The 18909-nt window shown below is 42.6% G+C and overlaps 1 protein-coding gene across 1 annotated transcript; it reads right to left on the bottom strand.

Moving 5' to 3' along the window:
• Positions 1-395: 395 nt before the first annotated feature.
• METTL1 (methyltransferase 1, tRNA methylguanosine) lies at positions 396-18390 on the bottom strand. The gene is made up of 6 exons (XM_026714777.2): positions 18240-18390; positions 15225-15391; positions 9350-9534; positions 7697-7810; positions 4504-4605; positions 396-1334 (listed from the first exon to the last, which is right to left on the bottom strand). Exons 1-6 carry the CDS (start codon positions 18323-18325, stop codon positions 1206-1208), a joined length of 783 nt encoding a protein of 260 aa, XP_026570562.1. The 5' UTR covers positions 18326-18390; the 3' UTR covers positions 396-1205.
• Positions 18391-18909: the final 519 nt, after the last annotated feature.

The raw sequence follows: 18909 nt of genomic DNA, 5'->3' as shown, positions 1-18909 counted from the left end.
CAAGATGCCGACTCTGTAGAATTGCTTAGAGAAGGCTGTAAAGCACTGTGAAGCGGTATAGAAGTCTAAGTGCTATTGCTATTTTTTCCATATGACATTATGAAGGGAGCAGGCTGGCAACCTGTCACTGCAGTAATTCACCACCATCCCGAAGGATTTTTAGAATTGGCAAAGATCTGGAGGAAGAGGGGATGGCACTTGCCCTGTAACATATATCAGCTATTAGAGGTACACGAAGTGGGTTTGAACGTGAGTTTTGGGTGGAGATAAAAGAGGATGACAAGAAATACCAGAATGAACCAAGTCCCAAAGGGTCTTACTCGTGCTCTCAAGCCAAGGGGAGCTGGATCCTCGCAATTCATTTATTTTAATGAAACCTTCCACACAGGGTGGGATTCAATTTTTTTAACAACCGGTTCTGTGGGCATGGCTTAGTTGGTGAGCATGGCTTGGTGGTCATGTGACTGGCTGGGTGTGGCCAACTCAACATCACTCACATTGAGGCACGCATGTCCTCGCCTGGCCTCTCATGGCTGTGGGAATGCTGCAACAGTAACTGGGAAAAATGGTCATAAGTCACTTTTTTCAGTTCCGTTGTAACTTTGAATGGTCACTCCACACAAGCAAAGTTCCAGCAAAGGACGGGAAAAAAGCTCCAGAGAAGTTCCTGAAACAGGAAGTCTAGTCCTATCAAGAACGTAATAATGGTTAACGGAGAGGCAGTTTCTGTAAGCAACACCAGAATGTTTCCTTCCTGCCTTCCTTACAGGATTAGGCCAGTAATTTCTTCTAACAACCGGTTCTCCGAACTGCTTAGAATGTTAACAACTGGTTCTAGAGAATAGGTGCCAACCTGTAGAATCCCACCCCTGCTTCCACATTTATTATAAACAAAATAAAGTGACAAGTGAAACTATCTTTAAAAAGCCTCTATCCTTAACACTTGATCCTAACTGTGTACTTCTGACCTTTATGTAGTCATCAGGAAGGCCAGTTGGATGTATTCCTTCTAGGGGCAAAATTAAGAAGCAAACATGTGATCCAAGAAAACACTCATGCAACAGTGAAATGTTTCATCAGAAAGGATTATCCGCCCCTATTTAGGAAAGGTCAATTCCAGTGCAGCCAGAAGCACCCAATCCTACACTTTCACCAGTCTTCTTGCTGCAGATACGAATGCCTACAAGGATTTACAAAATGCCCACTCATGTTCTTGCCATTTCTTGTTCCCTGATGCGACGGAAGACAGCTGGGAAGACTTTGCCTCCATTCCTCTGAACCTTCTTCCCTTCTTCAGTCGAGGTTCCTAGGAGGTTTACAATGGGGTCAGCGTCCTGTTTGAAGAAACCACGGTATGAGTCACAACGTCCAGATCAGCAAATATGTCCAATGAGGACACATCATATCACATAGCTCCTCAAAACAGTCTTTGCTCAACTGGTGATCCCAAGATGGAAACAGAATCGGTTCAACCACCTGCAACTTCTGCAAAGAGCAAATGTCAAAGCTGAGCATTTGGAGAGTTTTGTCCCTCCCTCCCTCCCTTATTATTATTATTATGGTCTATCACACAATCATCCACATGTTTAGAATGGGATTTGGCATTTCTGTCCACCAATCGTGTTGTTCCCAAGGATCTGGGATATAGAGATGTTGTTAGATAGTGTTAAAGGTACAACCACAGTATTTAAACTGTTCCAAATAAGACTGCCTTTGCAATTGACTAAGGGTGATTTTGTCAATGCTGATGGTGTTCAAGTGTTGCTCCAGTTGCTTTGGGTTTGCACCCAAGGCGCCTGTTACTATTGGTACTATCTTTGCTGCCTTTTGCCATAGTTGTCCTAATTCCATTTCCAGGTATTGCCAAATGGATTAAAAGTTAGCAAGCTGCTTTGTGAATAGATCTGTTTATTACCTTTTACTTGCAGCTCTGAATCTAGGTTTTCAATGTACTAGCACTCTAGTACTCTTACTAGAGAATCAACTTTATGATCTTCGTGCCAAGGTTGTAGAACAACATTTCCCAACCTGGTGAGATCTACAATTCCCACACCCAGACATCAAGGAGCTGAAGTCATGGTTATTCTAACTTTTACTGCTCAACAGTCTTTGTTCCTCCCAAACTCTAGGATGTAAGGAATGCATAATGCATCTAAATTTAACCTCTTAATGTCTTGTGGAACAGCAGAATTTCCCCCAAATGCATCTATTCTGGCACATGCACCTTCTTCTTCACTGAAATCCCTTGGCTTCATTCTGAGTTGCTAAATATAACCATTTAAAATGGCTGTTACACAATTGGATTATCGGTGAACTCCCAATATGTCATATAAATAAAGATGGTGTGGGTGGAGAGGAATAGAAATCTCTTTTAGAGAAGTGTGGAAGTAGTTCCTGTGGTTTTCAAGCAGTTGCAATCCTATCTTCTTTCTTTCATTTATGTACTGTAGATAGAGATAGATAGATAGATAGATAGATAGATAGATAGATAGATAGATAGATAGATAGATAGATAGATAGAGAGAGATGAATAGAGAGATAGAGAGATGGATGGATAGATAGATAGATAGATAGATAGATAGATAGATAGATAGATAGATAGATAGATAGAGGGACATAGATAGAGAAGGGGGGAGAGAGAGATGAATAGATGGATGGATAGAGAGAGAAAGAAAGAGAGATGGATAGAGAGAGATAGGGAGAGAGAGATGAATAGAGATAGAGAGGTGGATGGATGGATAGATAGAGAGAGAGAGAGAGAGAGAGATAAAGAGAGAGAGAGAGATAAAGATAGATAGATAGATAGATAGATAGATAGATAGATAGATAGATAGATAGATAGAGATAGACAGATAGATAGAGGGACATAGATAGAGAGGGGGAGAGAGAGATGAATAGAGAGATGGATGGATAGAGAGAGAAAGAAAGAGAGATGGATAGAGAGAGATAGGGAGAGAGAGATGAATAGAGAGATAGAGTGATGGATGGATAGATAGATAGAGAGAGAGAGATAAAGAGAGAGAGGGGGGGGACATAGAGAGAGGGGGGAGAGAGAGATGAATAGAGAGATAGAGAGATGGATGGATAGAGAGAGAAAGAAAGAGAGATGGATAGAGAGAGATAGGGAGAGAGAGATGAATAGAGAGATAGAGAGATGGATAGAGATAGATAGATAGATAGATAGATAGATAGATAGATAGATAGATAGATAGATAGATAGATAGATAGATAGATAGATAGATAGATAGATAGATGACACCTACCTAGGTAGGCAGATAGATGAGAGAGCAATAGAAAGACAGATATAAAGATAGGTAGATGAGAGATAGATAGATGAGAGAGATGATAGATGATAGGTAGGTAGGTAGATATATAGATAGATGAGAGAGTGATAGAAGGACAAATATAGCTAGGTAGATGATAGATGAGAGAGATGATAGATGATAGGTAGGTAGTTAGGTAGATGGTAGATAGATGAGAGATGATGGTAGGTAGGTAGGTAGATAATGACATGATTGGTATGTAGATAGGTAGATAGATAATAGACATAGATAAATAAATAGATAATAGATAGAAGATAGATATACAGATAGATATACAAAATTTATATGGCTGTCTTTCTCACAAATGTAATCCTGGGGGATATAGAACAATTGAAAAAACAATAAAAGTATAAAAAGTCATTATTTCTTTAAAAGGTTTTTTAAAAATCACAAGGCACAAGAGAGAATAGATATTAACCATGGTAATGGAACTACCTCAAGCTCTCACTAAGTCTTCTAAGCTTGTTAGTCAAAAAAGTTCTTAATACAGATTCATTCATTTAGTGACCAAAGCTGCAACAGAATTGAAAAAAGTGACTTATGGCCATTTTTCACACATATAACTGTTGCAGCATTCCCCACCCCCCCACCCCCCACCCCGCCACAAGATCAAAATTGAGAGGCTTGGCAAATGGCTTGCATTTATGACGGTTGCACTGTCCCGGGGTTATGGGATTACCATCTGTAACATTTCCAGTGGCTTTTTTTTTTTTACAAGCAAAGCCAATGGAGGAAGCCAGATTCACTTAACAACTGCAGTGGTTCACTTAACAGCTGCAGTGGTTCACTTAACAGCTGTGGCAAAAAAAAAAAAAGTTCGCAGAAGGAGGTATGAATCACTTAACAACTGCCTTGCTGGAAATTTTGGGCTCAATTGTCATCCTTAAAGTTGAAGACTACCTATAATTGCTTTTATTTTATTTTTATATTGCTTACAGGGGTTTGGTGTTTTGGTCACTGTTTTAAAGTACACTTTGCTTGATTGTAGCTGGCCCGCAGAAAGTCCCATGAGCTGCAACCGGAACTTTAATGCAACGTGCAAGGAGTGACATACTTGTATTAATAGTCCCCATCCCCCACTGACACATAGACCCATGCACAATCATGTCTGAAATTGCAAAATCTGTTACGACAGAAATTGCACATCCATACACACACACACACACACACTCTTTCTTACCAATTCTTTTAATGGCACTTCCTCGAAAAGGGGATGTTCTTGAAAATGCTTCACCATCCATGTGTGCACCTCTTCCACATCTGTGATGGTATATACTAGGCCCTAAGCGAATAAAGGCTATGTTATATAAACAGGGGCAAGTGAAACCCTCATGAATCAAAATACCAGACTGCTGACCAAAGGGGGTGGGGAGAGAGAGAAATAGTTTAAAGACACTCGCACCTGCAAATCACAGGCTCACTTGAAAAATCTTAAGCACAGAATCTATCCTGTGAGGTAGAAAGACCAAGGCCAGGCCCGTGAGTAATTCCCAGCTGCCGCCGACTCTGACTCCCTCCCCACTTGAGGCAAAATGTTTGCAATCTTGGGGTTGCTGGGAGGGTACCGCTGCCACCATTAGTTCCGTCATCCCCATAGGATGCGCTTCGGTTGGGCTTTTCCCAGCCTCTTCCTCCAGAGTGCTAACTTTGGGGAAGTCATGGAAAAGCCGAAGGGAGAATATGATTCACCCCAACTGGGTGAGGCCGGATGCCGTTCATCCCAAAGACAAGACTTTGTTGGTTTCAACTCCAAAAAAGGATGGCACACAAGCACTTCCTACTTTTGTCCCCTGGCAGGTGAAAGTGGAGTCAGCCAGAAGGCCCTGCGGGGAAGCAGCTAGAAACCAGGACTTCCAAGGTTCCCTGCCAGCACCAGCTCCCTATGAGATGTAGGGGAAAGTTGATTCCTTTCCTCCGGCAAGCAACTGGCACTCTTCCCTACTCTCAGATCAAAAATTCCCAACTGTAAGCAGGGCCTTTTCACCTTTAGGTTATGTTGACACGCCAGCACACGTTGACAGATTCCAATCAAGAAATTAATTGCTCTTGGGATTTAAAGGCAAAGTCCCCTCTGGAGACCACCAATTAAAATCTGCCCTTCCCCCATGAATGAATGGATGCCCGAATGGAAGACTCATCTTCCATTCATACCCTCTCTTAGAGCAATAAGGAGAGAGAAGACTCTCTAGACCCAGGGGTGGGATTTAAAAGTTCCCACCACCGGTTCGGTGGGCGTGGCTTGGTGGGCGTGGTTGCAGGGGTGGGATCATGCGCACGCGTTAAAACAGTAAAAACTAAGCTACTGCGCCTCTCAGCTGTTTAGCACGGCAATCCGCTCTGCCGCGTAAAAACTAAGCTACTGCACCCCTCAGCGGTTTAGCACGGCAATCCGCTCTGCCGCGTAAAAACTAAGCTACTGCGCCTCTCAGCGGTTTAGCACAGCAATCCGCTCTGTCGCGCTAAACAGCTGAGAGGTTAAAAAGGACCTAGAAGCAGGGGCGGGCAGGTGGGTCCATCTGCAGAGTGTCAGAGAGATTTAGAGCAAACTGGTTCTCTGCCAGCTGATTTTCGGCACTACCGGTACACCAGAACTGGACCAAACCGGTAGAATACCACCACTGTCTAGACTAGCGGGTCAGGAATGATGGCCTCTTTGGCATGCCCACCTCAGGAATTCTGGGAGTTGAAATCCACAAGTCATAACAGGGTCATCATTCCCCACCTCTAGCCTAGACTAATGTTGGATATATACCACCATATTCTGCTTTGGCCTAATGCCTTAAGCACTACACCAAACAGGCTCTCGCTTCACTTTATCTATCTAGTGAAGCCAAAAATGTTGTGTGGATGGGCAGATGCTATACATGGTCAAAATGAAAGGGCTATCTCCAAATACTGCAAACACTTAGGAATGATCAATGCCAATGTACAGTCATATTCTTCCTACCTTTTTCCAGCCACACGATTTAACGGGAAAATCTCAATGGGGACTTTTGTTAGATAATTGAGAATCCAGGACTTTTACAAGTCATCCTGTGATCTATCATTTGCTCATTTTTTGTTTAAAAAATGGGAGTTGGCTGACTCCCCGGGGACTTAGCTAAAATTCCTTCCCTTGATTTGTCAAGAGTTGTTGGAAGCCTGTCCAAGAATCTTCTAGGGCTCCACTGTTGACCATCTGGATATACAATGGCTATTTTGGGTGATGCAATTTTTCTGTCAGGATGATTTACGGCAGTAAGCTTAACAAACCCCCAAAGTCTAGTCCTCCCACTGATTTTTACAGCCTCACTCCAATTCTCCCAAATGATTAAAATGAATGAATGAAAAGTGCAGTGTAATCCGAAAAATATAGCCTACTGCTTTGTCAATAACAAAATACTGTTTGAAAATGTATGCTGTTTCTCTGACGCATGGTTTCTCTGCACTACTCTATTGGTCAAAATTGGCCACTTGATCTAGACCAGTGGTTCCCAACCTTTTTTTCACCCCACACCCCTAAAGAAATTTCACTCGAACCTCGCACCCCCTGAAATTTAGACTTTAGGAACTACTGAACGCGTTAAATATATGGTAGGATTGAATCTTTTCAGCTACGTATGTGACGGCCACTAAATAACGATACTTGACTCTAAAATGAAAACAAAGTTAATCCATTGCATAATAAATAAAAATGCCAACACATAGCCAATATCCTATTATTTACCTGGACTTTTCTCGCACCCCCTGGAATATCGTCTTGCACCCCCAGGGGGTGCGAGCACCCTAGGTTGGGAACCCCTGATCTAGACTGATTTATTGGCTATATATGCCCAAATCCACGGTGGTATGCAATCATATGCGAAATTAACTTCAGAGTCACTCTAGCTAGCACTACTTCGCAGTATCTTGAACAGATGCAATTGTTCAAAAATAAACAGTATTTCACTAGAAGGGCCCATTGTCCACAGGAGTTTTTCTGGCAACTGGCTAGCACAACGATACATGTATATTTGGCATTCAGAAAGACTGCAATTGTTGGCACATATTTATATATCTCAGAGATCAATATTGGGGAAAAGCTTGTGCCCAAAACTGTGAAGAATGACTGCAACTTTTCAACTTAAGAGTAGCTTGTACTGCTGCTGGAGTAGGCAAAGCAGTCATCTAAAGCAGGTATCTCACTATCATAAAATAAAAAAAAACTCTCCCTTAAGGAAGCTTTCTAATATTGTACTTATCTTTTCTTTTTATGCCAAAATCAAAAGAGCAGCTGAAATGTAGGCAAACAGGGGAAGAACTGAAATAAAAACCTTTGCTGAGTAATTTTATTGGATTATAAATATAGGCTGCTTTGGGGAGGTCTAAGTTACCTCAGAATATCCCCCGCTTACCTCTTCACGCAAGACATAGGCATATTCTGCCAGCAAAGTGGAGCTGATAATCCGCCACTTGTGTTTTGTCTTCTTGAAATGAGGATCAGGGAAGAGGAAGAACATTTTGAGGAGCTAGAGAGGCAAGAAAAGATAAAAGGTAGGGAGGAGGTTTGCCTGGCCTTTCAGCCACCCAGCTCTCCTATTCAGCATTCAGACAACGTTCGGTCGCTAAAGAGCATTACAGGTAGTCCTCAACTTATGACCACATTGGAGCCCAGGATTTGCGCTGCTAAGTGAGGCGTTTGTCAAGTGAGTTTTGCCCCATTCTACGACTCTTCCTGCCACACTGGTTAAGTGAATCACGGCGGTTGTTCAATGAGTAACACGGTGGTCAAATGAAGCCATGGACTTTGCTTATCAGTAAAAAGATCACCGTATGACCCCGTAGGACATTGCAACCATCATAAATATCAACCAGTTGTCGAGAATCCAAATGTAAATCATGTGACCATGGGGCCAGCTGATGATGATCAGTGAAAAATGGTCACAAGTCACTTTTTTTCAGTGCCGTTGTAACTTTGAACGGTTGCTAAATGAACTGCTGTTAAGTCCAGGATGACCTGTAATCAGGGGTGTCAAAGTTGTGGCCCATGGGCTGGGTGCGTCACACACTAGCCACACCCACGCCTGGTTTTAAGGGGGGGAGGAGTCACAATACGTCATGTGACGACAACGTGATGCCATGAGTTTGACAACTCTTCTAGAGTCAATCTTAGCTTTTTAGATTAAAACACTGTTCAGGCAACAGAGTTATCCGAAGCATCTACTTCCATGATGGCAAACATGCCACAGGTGGCATGCAGAGCCATTTGTGCCAGCACGCGAACTGCAGGCAAACTTACCTCCCTGCACATGTGTGCGCCTCACAGCTGATTTTCAGCAGGTTTGAGACCTTTTTTGGCCTCCCACAGGCTTGAGGAAGGCTTCTGCAGGCTTTGCATGCCGAAAACTAGCCCTGTTTCATCACTTCCTGTTTTTCTGACAATACCGGAAGTGAGGAAACAGAGCTAGTTTTCGGCCTGCAAAGCCTGCAGAAACCTTCCTCAAGCCTCTGGGAGGCCGAAAATCAGCTGCGAGGCACAGTGCAGGTAAGGGGGCAGAGGGGGTTGGTGGATGGGTAGGTGGGTATTATGCACGCATGCATAGGGGACGTGGTGGGGCACATTGCCTTCTGGGTGCTGACATATGAGCATGAGCTGGCACGTGCCCGCACAATTTTTGGCACAGGTGCCCCAAAAGGTTAGCCACCACTGATCTACTTGATGCCTTGAGACAGGGATCCTCAAACATGGCAACTTTAAGACTTGCGGACTTCAACTCCCAGAATTCCTCAGTCAGCATTCTGGGAGTTGAAGTCCGCAAATCTTAAAGTTGTCCCGTTTGGAGACCTCTGCCTTGAGAAGTCAGTGCAGGATGTACAGAAGATGTCTTTTTTAAAATATAATAATACCCTTTTGTAAGCCATCCCAAAGATCCGTGAAATGGAAACTCTCCCAAAGCCAAACAGGGCAGGAGAAGACTCTCTTCCATGCAAGCACGGAAGCGTCTTTCAGGGCTCCGAGAGGGCTCTGCTTCCTGCAGAATCCCCAGCGATGCTTCCCAGGGACTCACCTGTCCCTTGCGGAAGAAGTTGGGCAGGTGCTTCATAGCATTGCTGCGAACGCAGGAAATATTCTGGAACTGCCCTGGGTGAGAGGCTCTGAGGGCCTGGATTCGGTCACAAACATAATCGGAGACTTTCACACGAAGTTCCAGACCCAGCATTAATGTGTTTGGGAACAGTGGGGACAGGGCCACTACAAAAGAAAACAGCAATCAGCAACCTTACGCCCATTTCCACATTCCACCTGCACGAAGCCCGACAGCAGGGGTGTCAAACTCAAGGGCCAAATCCGGCCTGTGGGGTGCTTAGATCTGGCCTGCGGGGCTGCCCTAGAAACAGCAAAGGACCAGCCTGCGGACCAACCTGTTTTTGCTGGCAGAGGGTTGCAAGAGGCCATCATAGTTGAAAACAGAGCACGGGAGCCCATTTTCGCTGGGAGAGCGCTCCGGCCGCCACAGGCACTCCCAACCCAAACTGCTGCCCACTCCCCCACCAAGTTGAAACACAACCCTGATGTGGCCCCCAATGAAACTGAGTTTGACACCCCTGCCCTATAGGTTAAGTGTTGTCTCCAAATGCTCTGCCTCCACCTGAATATTTTTCTTTCTTTCTTTCTTTCAATTTCAAGCGCAGGGAGTTGACGTGTGGCAAAACCCCAACCTCTTTGCCTCTCTTTTAAGTTGGGGTGGCAAAAAGTATCCTGGGTCTAGGATGGGAAACCACCGTACCCCTTTGCCTGCTGACGAAGAGATGCCTAATGAATGGCAGGTCCATCCTGGCGGAAGTTTTCCTAGTCAGGAAAATCCTACAGCAACCCTTCTTGGAGAGGAGGGAGCACCTGTGACCCACTTTACAAATTCATTCCCCAACCAACCCAGAAATGCTACCCATCACACCTGCAGGAAGACAAAATTATACAGGAGGTAAGGTAATTTTGAATTGCCTTGGATATTTAGGCTAGATGTATTTTGGACACTTTGGTGTGACTTTTTTTTCCCCTCTCCTTTCCTACCATGTTGGTGTCATTGCTTTTTGTCAAGTGGCAATCTTGTCTCATGCTTATTTAATCCACTGAAATAAGGTAAACATTTTTGGATTAAACGTGGTCAGGAGCAGCTTATATTACAACCCTGTTAGGGCCTTCGTATTTCAGAAATGGGCTTAAACTGCTCACATGATCAAACTCAAGTGCAGTTACTTAAAGTAACATTAGAAGTGGTACCGTAACTACAGGTAGTCCTCAATTTATTACTGGTCTCTTGGTGACCGTTTGGAGTTAGGTACACTCAAAGAGATACTTACAATCCAATTCCTAAATTCTGACAGCTGCCCCTCTCCTGCATTTTGGATGCCTTAGCAATGGCCCCCATTTATGGCTGTTTGCAGTGTCCCACAATCATAAGTATTACGATGTTTGGGCCAAAAACTGGCATTTCCTTCCATGTTTTTGCAAAAATCCCTAATGGTAAAACAATGGGTGCATTTATCAACTGAAGCAGTCACTTTAAAGCCAGTTTTTGTTTAATGACCAAAGCAAATCAGGTCATCATTTGGATCAATCATGTCATAACCTGCTTTATGACCATCATGACTGGAATGGGCAGGCTCCATAACAGTCATAAGCAGAGGACTATCTGTACGCAATTAATTCTCTTGTTGAAATCAGGAGGAAACATCCTCTTAACATGAACTGGATTGCCACCAGCTTTGATTGCACAGTCTCATTTTTTTTCATCCATGGGGTGTGTGTGTGTGTGTGTTCTATTACAAGCAAACAAATGTAGCAGCTTCTACCAATCTGGTAGCCTCCAGATTGCAAGAGAATTACAATTTCCAAAATTCTTAATCTACTAAATTGAATGTCGCCCTAGCTGGCATTTTGGGGATCGGTGGCGTCCACACCTAAAAGGCAAGAAGCTTGGGAAAGCTGATTTAAATTGGGTGGGATAAAATATTTCTTTCAGTATTGGAAGTCCACATTTTTATCCTAAAAGCCAAGGCTAAATTTGTTTAGGATTTCCAAGCAATCTTTTATTCAGAGCTCTAAACTGATCTACACTTGCCTTCTTTCAGCAAAGTGGCTGCTGCTGTACTCCTTCAGATTACATCCCAGAATTATGATCTGTGGAATTCAGCACCATATTCAACTGCCTGAGCTGCCCCTTGCTGTCCTTTCAAAGCAATTTTTGAATGCTTCTGGCAAGAGATACTCTCTGAAGTGCATGACTAGCCTTGATAATCTCTCAAACGTGGTCATGGTGGCAATAGGTTAAAAGCTTCAGGATCCTGCTGCTCCTTTCCTCAAGCAAAGGGAAGGGAAGTGGAAATATTTTTAACAACCTGTCAGTTTTATATCCATTGTGGATCCCGGGCCATTTTGCAGAATTCAGGATTATATAGGTTACCAATGCTGCAAAATGGCCCCAGGGTCTGTATGTATGTATGTACTGCTCTCTCTCTCTCTCTCTCTTTGTTCGGGTATTTCCCCACATCATTGTAGTTGTGCTTTTAAAGTTTTAGCAACGTTTCGGCAGAATCTCATCTGCCATCATCAGGCTTCTGTATAGTGTTTGTCTGCGAGTTGCGAGTTGATATTTGCAGATTGGCTGGCTTTTTCGTAAGAACATGTGTGGCTGAGGTATTGGCTATGTGTCTATCAGCCTCCTGTGTTGTAACGACCTGGGTAATGGGCTGTGTGATGACCTTCTGAGTTCTATTGTTTTGACATCCTGGGTAGGCAGGAGGCATACCAGACATCTGGAAACTAGCCCTTACCAACAAATGAGTCCCAGCCGTGAAAACCAACACCGAACCCAAAACAACACATGACACCACCACCATTCTCTCTAGTCGAACACAATACAGAAGCCTGATGATGGCAGATGAGATTCACCGAAACGTTGCTACAACTTTAAAAGCACAACTATAATGACGTGGGAAAATACCCGAACAAAGCCGAATACCACACACACACACACACACACACACACACACAGAGTATATACAGTATATACAGTACACACACACACACACACACACACACACACATTTGTTTTCTTAAGTTTTTGGGTACTTACATGTATGGCATTCAGCTTTGTTCTGGTATTTTCCCACATCATTGTAGTTGTGCTTTTAAAGTTGTAGCACGTTTGGCAGAATCTCATCTGCCATCATCAGGCTTCTGTATGAACACTATACAGAAGCCTGATGATGGCAGATGAGATTCTGCCGAAACGTTGCTACAACTTTAAAAGCACAACTATAATGACGTGGGAAAATACCCGAACAAAGCTGAATGCCATACATACATACATACATACATACATACATAGCTCAAAACTATGTGATCGGCTTAGTTTTTTTTGGTGGTGGTGGTGGAACGTGCCTCTGCCTCCCAGCATTCATCGGTATTCATCTGGCTAGTGTCCTGTCAGAGTGTCAGAGTTGAGGGCTATTTGGAAACTGAAACATGGAAACTGAAAGAGTATTTGCTGTGTGAGCAAGGAGACAGCAAGGAGCCTGGGCATGGCTTAACTCAACTGTTCTGTACTAAAGCTGCTTGATGCTGTGAAACTGAAACTCCTCTCCTCTGCTTGTCTTTTGCATTTGGAACAGATTTCTTTTCAGGTGGGGAGGGGGGGGAGTATAACTCCTTAGCATCAGAGCATGTTAATAATAATATACGAAATACTAATGCTCTGATGGTCATTTCGAAAAATCTTTCTTAGTGAGCACCCAGAAACCAAGAGGAACATACGTGCCAAATTTCAAGTTTGGAGGCTTTATGGTTCTGGAGATTTTTTGTTGATGCGTGACTGGTATTTCTCTTTTATATATATAGATTGTATGTATTCTTGAGCTCTAATCACAGTACGTACAGCCCTGCAACTCTCTATCTTTCCATTTACTCTAAAACCTTTAAAACCAGGGCAAGAGGCAAGCCTTGTTTTGCTGCCATTCCCATTGTCCAGCATGTTATAAATCTGCAAAACAAGCAAGCGGACTTGGGAGTCTCTTAATAGTTAACAGCTTACATATTATGAATATGATACTATATCCTCTTGCTTAAGGGCAAAACGGTAGAGCAAGGTCCACCTCAAACTAGCATTGTTTGCAAGATGCATATAATTGGTGGGCTGCAGAGACCATGCTAGCCTGACAAACACATTTCTCGCTCCTATCACCTTCAAACATGTCTGTCATCCATGCTGGCTGGGGGGGAAGAGGAGATAGATAGGTCAACAAAAGGTGAAGATGAGATTCATACCTGAAACTGAATACTGAACACCTGAAACTGAATACAGACACCTATCCATGGGGTATCTAAGTAGCAGGCCAGATGTGCTTCTTTGACTCTACCCATATTTATATTTATGTCATCACCCATCGATACCAAACTACAATGAATAGGGTTTACTTCCATGGAACCTTAGTTGTTATCAGAGGATAGGAGCTTTCATAGACTTACAGGTAGCCCTTGACGTATGACCACAATGGAGCCCAAAATTTCTGTTGCTAAGTGAAAAAGCTGTTGAGTGAGTGCCCCATTGTACGACCTTCCTTGCCAGAGTTATTAAGTGGATCACTGCCATTGTTCAGTGGGTAACATGATTATAAACTGAATCTGGCTTCTCCATTGACTTTGCTCGTTAGAAGCCTGCAAGAGGTGATCTACCTGATACCAGGATATTGCAACTGTCATACATACACAACATTTGCAAGCATCCAAATGTTGATCCCAGGATCATGAGGATGCCGAAATGGTCATAAATGTGCAAAAAAGGTCATAAGTTTTTTTTTTTTTCAGGGACATTGTTAATTTTCAACGGTCCCTAAATGAAGGGTTGTTAAGTCAAGGACGACCTGCGTGAGGCATGCTAATAAGATCACAATCCCACAATTTCATGGGCTATAACCATTACGGAATTTACTGGGTCGTATCTTCAATGTGGAAGATGCTGCAGGGAGTTAAATTTTGATCTGGGATATTTCAGATGGAAGCAAACAGGTCTCAGAAGCTTTGCGGAGTCTCTAAACTTTGTTTCCTGTATGAACTCCCACTTGCCTGGATTTGGAAAGTAGCTTCACAGAACCGATTCATGCAGGAACAACGGACCACATGAAAAACTGAGCACAAACTACCTATGTTTATGTGATACCTAGCACAGCAAGGTCACTTTAATCAGATTGTATACACAGTGTTCACAACTATCACCTAAAAATCACCTTCAGTGGAAATCAGATCATAGGCCTAGATCAGTGGCCCCCAACCTTTTTTGTGCCATGGCCCGGTACCGGCATCACAAAATCATCTGCGGCCCGGTACAGGCATCACAAAATCATCCGCGGCCCGGTACCAGCATCAGCACGCATGGCAAGGCGAGCCGAGCGACCGGCCAGCCAGCCGTCCCCTGCTTCTCCCCGCCACCTTCAACTCCTCCTTTGTACCTGTGTTGATCAGCTTCGTGACGGTCGCTCGGCTCGCCTTGCCATGTGTGCTGAAAGAATCCTCGCGCCTTAGTTTTGTTCGAAGCCGCCCCCCCTCGATGAAACTAAGGCGAGAGGATTCTTTCAGCACCCAAATGCCGCTTTCTACCCAGAAAAGCTCACCAGAAGCACTTTTTCATCAAAACAAGATGGCGGCGCCCAGCAAACCGGCGGCATGGTTGGGGACCCCTGGCCTAGATGACAAAAAAAAAAAAAAGATGTACCCTGCTCCCTTCACGGATTATATCACAAAACTTTCACGAATCTTATCCCAAAAGGAAAAAAAAAACATCATCTAGAATGGTTTTCTGATGGTATGAATATTCACATATCACTAAAATTTGGAAATAAGCTTAGTCATTTCTTATGAATACAACGGAAGGGAAAAAAAATTACCAAGCAATCCTCCATAACCGCAACCAATATCAGCAAATTCCACTTGATATCTAGGTTTAGTTCTTTCCTCCATGTCCTTTGGGTCATCGTGCCAATTATCATTGGTTAAAGGAACACAAAATTCCGGATAGAGAGCAGACCAGTCCATTTCCTCAGGCTTGGCAGGACTAATGGGGGGAAAAACACAAGAGGTTTATGAAACAAACACTGCAGAAGGGATGCTATGAAGGCTATGCAGACTTCAAAAACAATGCAGACCTATTTCAGACTAGATGTAAATGCAAGGCTTCTCTAGCATTCAATGCAGCTGTTTGGAGCTTGGAAAAAAAGAGACCACTGCTTTAAAAGTTGCATTAATTTGAACAAATTGATTCCTTAAACATCATTTTTCCAGGCTTCCTCAGAAGCTCAAAAAAGCCTGGCTGCATTCATGAGCAGCAGAACTCCTCTTGTGTGAGCTGAAGGCCTTCTTTTGAGTCATTTTCAAAGAATATCCAGTCCTAGAAACTACATATAGATCAGTTTCTATATTCTCTCTTTGAGAATTCTGAAAACTAGAATCCTAACAGCTTTAAACGGGGCAAAATTTAGAAAAAATATCTTTTCAGCCTATATATTCTAGACCAGGGCTCTTCAAACTTGACAGCTTTAAGACTTGTGGACTTCAACTCCCAGAATTCCTCCTCCAGTCATGTTAGTTCGGGAATTCTGGGAGTTGAAGTCCACAAGTCTTAAACTTGTCAAGTTTGAAGGCCCTTGTTCTAGATAATTTAATGTGGAGTTTTTGGGGTGCTTCTCAAGCTTGTTTGTTTGCCCCTGACTAGGTAACATTGCTAATGAATGCAGGTTTGCTCCCTGTTTACAAATAGCCACTTGCCCTGCCAGAATTGGTGGGGGTATGGTTTTCTCCGTTAGTTCCTTGATTAGGATATCTCTACTTGTTTGCTATTAAACAATGTTTATCTGGGCGTAGGCTGCTGGAGAGGATTGTTGTTTCCTTTTTAGTTTTTATTGCCTTTTGAGTGGTGCATAAATGTGGTTTGTCTCTATGTGTCTATTGATGGCTGATTTGTCTGAATTTCCAGGAATTCGCTAGCATTTTTAGATTTAGCTTAGTGCACAATGTTGTTTGCCAGCTGAAACTATAGCTGAATCTGTCCATGTGTTTCGAGATTAGGGAGTTCTCATTCTGTCTTCTAATAGTTGGTGTTCATAAATGCACTCTGCTAGTTTTCTGCCTGTTTGTTCTACATAGTGGCTGTTATAGTCCTTACACTGTATGTTGTAGTTGACTCTTGTTTTTTCTTGAGCTACCATGTTTTTTTTCCAGTTTACTTAAGATGTTTTAGAGGCATTTAGTTGGTTAGTGCGCTGTGGTGATGCTGTGTGGTTATAACATTCTTTTGGTTATTTCTGAAATGCTTCTGAGATGACTATTTTAAACACATTTGAATATTCAAATGACTTATACTTCTACTGACATTCCAAGGACGTGTTATACTCAAATGAAGTACTAATCTGGAAGCAAAAGATTTCCCAAATGCAATAATTTAGGGACTTTTATATTAAGACTAACCACAATAAATTCCAATGATGTTAATAGATTCTTGGATTGCAATCAACCCACTAATTCAATAAATTCTCACTTCGGAAGTAAAATTATCTGAGCTGTCATCTTAAAATAGATTAAGCTAGTTTATCTACCTTATTTCCTAAAGTTTTTATATACTAACATTTATTTCACATCATTAGAGACTACACTATATTATTAATTTCTGTAATATGAGTAATTTAAGTGATATGATTTCCTAACAGTAATTCTAAGTATTAGTTTTTTTATAACTTATAGACTAAACTGTACATACTGAGATGGCTGCAAAGTGCCACCTTTGAATGTCATTACATATTGGTCAACGATCAAAACAAAAATTGACAGATTGCTACATTACTCCATTTGTTTCATAGGTTTACTTCTAAGCAATTATGCAGAGGACTGCAGTGTTAATGATACTTTGAAATCAAGTACCAAGGACATTACAGTATTTCTAAACAAAATTCAACTCAAGCAATAATGGCTGAATTAAACAAAATTTACTCCTAACACTGAATAAACACACACTTCCATCCTCCTATAATACACCATGAAAAGGGATATGCCAATCTTTTTTGACCTGGGCACTCTCCAGATATGTTAGCAATGCAGCTCCCAGATTTCTTAACAATGGCCATGCAGGTTTAGGATTTCTTTGAGCTGGTTTGCAAATCAGAATGTGCAAGAAAGTGGGCTATGCATACGCTGCTCTCTCTCAATATGGGCTTGCTGCTGGCTACAGTTCCAACCCACCTTTAGACAACCTTTCTTTTGTACATTAAACTCAAGACCAGTCTAACCTAGTTTACAGAAATTTATAAGATACACGTCCAGTGTAAATCCTGGTAAAACTCCACATTATTACACGTGGCCACAGAAACTGGAGGTTTCCCTATTTCCCTGTTGCCATCTGCACTTCTGCTGCAATTATTATAGTGTGCTGGTGAGAAATATGTTGTCTTGCTATCTTTTAGAACGATCGTCCTTTAAAACCAATAACCTGGGTGAAAGAAGATTGTTTCATGCTTCCCCCACCCCTTAGGTAAAGAGGTAAAGCCTCACTCCCGATAGATTTTTTTTTGCCCACAGAATCCAACTAGATTTACATTCAGCAAGAATCTCAAACTTGCTAGATGTTCTGAAGCACAGCTCAATACCACCAGGAGCAAAGGGTTACATCAACACCTGAGCATTCAGAACAGCCAAACCCGGGGGAGGGGGACCCACAGGGACTCGTGAGCAAATGCATTCCTAAGAAATAAAACCACCCGATGGAAATTGGACGCTGTTCCTTTTTTTGAGGGGGTGGGAGGGAAGTGTGTGGAATGTTTTTGAACTTGCAGGGAAACTATTTGAAGCACACGCAGAAAATAGGGAGATGAGAAGCTAAGGAACCGCTTGGGGCAAACCCTGTCCACACTCACTAGAATAAAGTGTGATCCGCCAGCGGGTTTGAATGAGCGCGCTGCCGGTAGAAACGCTTCTGGGGTACCGCCGTTCTCTCCTCCATGGCCAACCAGAGTCAGGGACCCGGAAATGCTGAAACACGTGGATTCGCCTGCAAGTAAAAGTCGCATGTAACTGACGTCACGGCGGAGCGCGAGAGGAAATTTGCCCCGCCTTTCTTTTAAAGAGCTGATTGCATTCCTATCGTATATGATGGGTGCCCTTCGATGAATGGGGGACTTCTGGCAAATTTTGGGGGGGAAACACCATATTCGAATAAAAGAGGTGTTTTTTTTTGAAAACAATTTTATTGGTTTTTAAAGACAAACAAAAACAAACAAAACATAAAAACATCCAGCTTTCTTTCATAAATATACAAGCAGTGTGTCGGTTGGTTTACTAATTTTTTGTGCATCCATTTCGTAATCTCAATTACAGTTCCATTGCATGATAACTCATCAATCAATTGAAAAAAGTAACATGGCCATTTTTCACACTTATGACCATTGCAGCAACCCCCATGATCAAAATTCAGAACGTTGGCAACTGTTTCAGGTGTATGATGTTTGTAGTGTCCCAGAATCATGTGATAACCTTTCATGATGTTTGACAAACAAAGTCAATGTATAAAACAGATTCACTTAACAA

The sequence above is a fragment of the Pseudonaja textilis genome, chromosome 2, assembly GCF_049901715.1.
Source record: "Pseudonaja textilis isolate UNSWEBS1 chromosome 2, rPseTex1.2, whole genome shotgun sequence".
NCBI lineage: Eukaryota > Metazoa > Chordata > Lepidosauria > Squamata > Elapidae > Pseudonaja > Pseudonaja textilis.
Note: the sequence above shows the minus strand (reverse complement) of the source record. Positions and strands in the feature narration are given on the sequence as shown.